Source organism: Rattus norvegicus, chromosome 1 (genome assembly GCF_021556685.1).
Source record: "Rattus norvegicus strain SHRSP/BbbUtx chromosome 1, alternate assembly SHRSP_T2T, whole genome shotgun sequence".
NCBI lineage: Eukaryota > Metazoa > Chordata > Mammalia > Rodentia > Muridae > Rattus > Rattus norvegicus.
In genome coordinates this window covers 74,809,063-74,813,574 of record NC_141534.1, presented here as the reverse complement: position 1 = coordinate 74,813,574, position 4,512 = coordinate 74,809,063, and the positions used below count along the sequence as shown (strand labels likewise).

The window sequence follows — 4,512 nt, the reverse complement described above, 5'->3', positions numbered from 1 at the left end:
GATTCAGAATAAGAATCTAACAATCCATATAGGCAAAGAGGTCTGTCTGCCTGTAATTAAGCCTGGAAATCCAGAGAAAGAGGATCCTAGAGCAAACTGAATTGCAAGAATACCTGCTTCTGCAAGCTATGGCTTGTGCAGACCCTGTGTCGGTTTCAATGAGACTGGCTTATATATTTGAATGTTTGATTCCCAGTGGGGGGAACTTTCTTGGAAGGTTTAGCAGGCGTGGTCATGTTGGAGAAGGTACGTACCGAGGAAGGGCTTTGTGGTTTCAAAAGTCCACAGCATTCCCAGTTAGCACTCTCTATCTTATGCCTATGGATCAAATAAAAGCTTTCAACTGTAGCTATAGTGCCATGTTTGCCTGCCTGCTTCCATGCTTTCTATCATGATGATCATGGCCTCTATCCTCTGAACCCTAAGCTCTGGTATTAAATTCTTTCTTTTATAGTTGTCTTTATAAGGGTGCCTAGTCACGGCAATAAAATGTAACTAAGACAGAGCCTACAAAAAACTGTAAACAATAATGATGAATGTTGGATTTCTACACACACAGGCAGACATATCCCCCTTCCCCAAATGCAAAACACATGAATGGACACTATGTCTCCATGTAAGTATCCAAAATCCCACCATTACAAAAACAAAAAAAATCCACCAACACCAGTACTACTAGCACGACCACCACCACCATCACCACCACCACCACTACCACCACCACCGCCGCCGCCGCCGCCGCCACCACCACCACCACCACCACCACCACCACCACCACCACCACCCCACCACCACAACCACTAAAATATCAGAAACTCAAGTGGGCTTGTTACTTTCAGATTCCTATTGTTAGTGGGTGCAAGACTGTTTATGCTGGGTGGTAGTTATCAATTGTGAAAGAGAGGATGTGGAATCAAAGAGTTGTGTAGAAGCCAGACCTTCCTCTCCATTTTGACTGTGGTAACTGTAAACCCTGAGGCTGTGTCCACCTTTTCTGGCCACACCCTTTCCTAGCATTGTGAAACCAAGGCAGGCAAAGTGATCTCATAGATATAGTGTACCTGCCTTCAATTTGTGCCTCCTGCTCTTGGCTGACTCTCTTTTTCCTGCATCCCTGAGTAAAGTTGTCAACTTTATCAATCAGTCTCTCAGAAGCCACTAGCAAATATGGATGTAAATGGTCCAAAACGTTGGGAGCCCCACAGGTCACTTGATCTGAACCCTCGCTCTACTCCTGTATACAAGAGTCCGCTACAAGAACCATGTGGTGTGTTTGGTAACAAGGGAACAACAAAGATGAGTGGCGTGGTCATCGACATGGGTACTGGAATATGTAAGATGGGATTTGCAGGACAGACACGTCCAACCTACATTGTGCGTAACATTGTGGGCTGCCAGCCTAAGAGACGAACCACCATGGAACAGCCCAAAATGGAAATGTTTATAGGTGAGGCAGCCCACGCTCGTCCAGAGTTAACTTTGATGCATCCAGTTCGTAATGGTATTGTGGTGGACTGGGAGGCAGCTGAATTCATCTGGCGCCACATCCTGGAGAATGACCTCAGACTGGATACCCAGGACCATCCTCTACTATTCACAGATCCGCCTTTCAACCCTGCCAGCAACAGGGAGAAGCTTGTGGAAGTGGCCTTCGAGTCTCTGCACTCTCCTGCTATATATGTGGCATCCCAATCCGTGCTGTCAGTCTATGCCAATGGGCGTGTAAATGGATTGGTCGTAGACACTGGTCATGGAGTCAGCTACACAGTGCCCGTCTTTCAAGGCTACAATTTACCCAGTGGCATCCAGCGAATGGACCTGGCTGGCCACTACTTGACGAAATTCTTGGCAGAGAAAATCTTGAGGTCTAGCTTCGCAGTGAAGAAGGAAGACATGGATACCATGGAGAACATCAAGCAGCAATATTGCTATGTGGCCTTAGATTTCCAAAAGGAGCAAGGGCGCCCTGATGAAAAATTCCGGCGGTGCCTGAAGCTGCCAGATGGACAGATGATCACAGTGGGAAAGGAGCTCTTTCAGTGTCCTGAGTTGCTATTCCATCCTCCGGATACCTCAGGACCTTCATCTCTGGGCCTTCCCAGCATGGTAGAACATAGTCTCTCCACTGTTCCCCAGGAACTGCGGGCAGACATGGAACAAAATGTATTGTTGTGTGGTGGCTCCTCTTTGTTTACTGGTTTTGAAGGTCGCTTCAAAACTGAGCTGCTGCGCCGTCTTGGCCCAGAAGCTCACGTGGTTGTGGTAGCCCAGGCCAATAGGAACCTCTCAGTGTGGATTGGGGGGTCTATTCTGGCCTCATTGTGTGCCTTCCAGACCCGCTGGGTCCTGCGTGAGCAGTATGAGGAACATGGTCCAGATATAGTGCTCCGCAAGTGCTCATGATTCAGCACAGGGTCAGGAGAGGTGTGAGAATAAAGCTTTCTTAGGGAGCCAAGTCTTTCCTGTCATGTTTTCTTCTTCCCCATTTCACCCACTGAAACCTGCCCAAGAGCCTCAGCTATAAATCCACTTGCAGACCAAGGCAACTGGAATTTTATCCTCACACAAATCTGTGTGAATTAGACCTAAAGCACCTCTCCTAATATACACTCGTGGGACATTCTATTTCATACCCACTCCTCCATAACAGTCTCATGAAGCTCATAACAAAGCATAAGTTCCCCTGGGATTGAGGTAATAGATGACTGTAAACCACCATATGGGTGCTCAGAGCTAAATCTAGTTATTTGTAAGAGCAAACACTGATCCCAAATCCTGAGCTATCTCTCTAATCACCTATGCTTTCCTTTAGCAGTTTGATTGTCAGACTTTCAGCAAAATATTCTGGTGTCTTTGGAATGCATAAGCATATAATTCAATTCTAATATGTACAGCTACCTGATATTATTTTTAGATTTATTAATTTTATTTTTTGTGTATGGAAGTTTTGCTTGTATATATGTATATGAAACATACCAGTGTCTGGTGCCCACAGAATACACAAGAGTGAGTCTGATCCTTTGGAATTGGTTGTGAGTCACTCTAGTTAAATCAAATTTGGGTGTTTTTCAAGAAAAACAAATGCTCTTAACCTCTGATAATCTCTCTAGCTTCCAGATCCTCTTTGAGACAAGGACTCACTGTTCAGCCTGGCTGTCCTGGAACTCCCTGTGTAGATCAGGATGGTCTCCAAATCACAGAAATCCATGTGTGTGTGCCTCCTGAATGTTGCAACTAAAGGTGCATGCTATCATTCCTGGCCCAGCTAGTCAGTTTCACCAGCACTGTTTGTTAGAAAGACTGTCATAAAGAGTGGGCATCTGCAGTGGTGAAGTGAGCCATTGAATACATGAATGTGACAACAGCTGTGAATGCATGCATAAGATTTGCACTGGATCCACCTATAATGAAATTGAAGAAAGGAGAAAATCTATTGTGAAATAGAGTAAGAATTCACATATTAAACAAGGGATATTTCCAGCTACCATTGTGTTCTAAGTATTAAACATAGTGATGCTTCTCCATCCCGGCTCTTAAGATGAAGAAATCAATGATGTAGATGAATGAACCATGAAGGGTATTGATCTGTAGGAACTAAGGGTCAGGGAAAGAAGTCATATTTTATAACTTAGTAGTTTTCATTGTTAATAATGGACTAAATGTTAATGGATTCAGCATGAATCACAGAATTTCTAGATTTTTCCTGGTTTTTGCTTCTCTACTCAATGGGGAGCACAGACCATGCTTGAGTATCTGTATCTGTGATTTGTGTAGCATTGGTTCCACTGCTTATTTTCTATTTATACTCTACAAATGAGATTGCCTAGACTTTATATAGAGAATGTACACATGAGTCCTGATTGTCATGGGTTTTTCAAGAACCTTAACTTCACATTTAACTGTGGATCTTCTGACACACACCACTAATAACACCTCTAATGATGTTCATACAAATAGCTTTTTGATGGTGGTCTGGGACCAATTATGTCCAATATTTCTTCCTCCAAGGAGTCTTAATGTATGGGGATGTGATTATATCTGAGACTCAGATGACCTCATACCTGATTTTTTAAACCTGTGTTTATCAGTTGCACTGAGGACCAGTAATGCAGAGCCATGAAAAAGAGAATGACTGAGGTTTTTGCAGTGAGTAGAATTACTTAGGAATAGGTGTCAGAGGAGTACCCTTTCCAATGGACAACAATAATAAATAATGTCACAATAATGTAATAATGATGGTGGTGGTGGTGCTGTACTAGTTGCCAACATTTCTAAGAAATTGACAGGTAATCCCTGTCATGTCAACATTTCATAGAGGGTGACTGGTGCTGTATTTTGTAGCTGCTAATATTACACAGTAGGGATGAAAGGTTTGTAAACTGGATCAATTTGACATGATTGAAGACATGTATCTCTTGAATTTTTACATCTTTTTTTTCTTTGACATTTACACCACACCCACCTCTCTTCGGACATTTTTCTAAATACATTTGTGTATTATAACCATTGTGT

At 43.2% G+C, this 4,512-nt stretch overlaps 1 protein-coding gene across 1 annotated transcript; it reads left to right on the top strand.

Moving 5' to 3' along the window:
• The first annotated feature begins 1,112 nt into the window (after positions 1-1,112).
• Actl9b (actin-like 9b) lies at positions 1,113-2,450 on the top strand. The gene has a single exon (NM_001013893.1). It carries the CDS (start codon positions 1,168-1,170, stop codon positions 2,401-2,403), a length of 1,236 nt encoding a protein of 411 aa, NP_001013915.1. The 5' UTR covers positions 1,113-1,167; the 3' UTR covers positions 2,404-2,450.
• Positions 2,451-4,512: the final 2,062 nt, after the last annotated feature.

What these genes read in the sequence shown, in the direction of transcription:
- Actl9b (NM_001013893.1), top strand. Translation starts at nt 1,168, where the DNA reads ATGGATGTAAATGGTCCAAAACGTTGGGAGCCCCACAGGTCACTTGAT.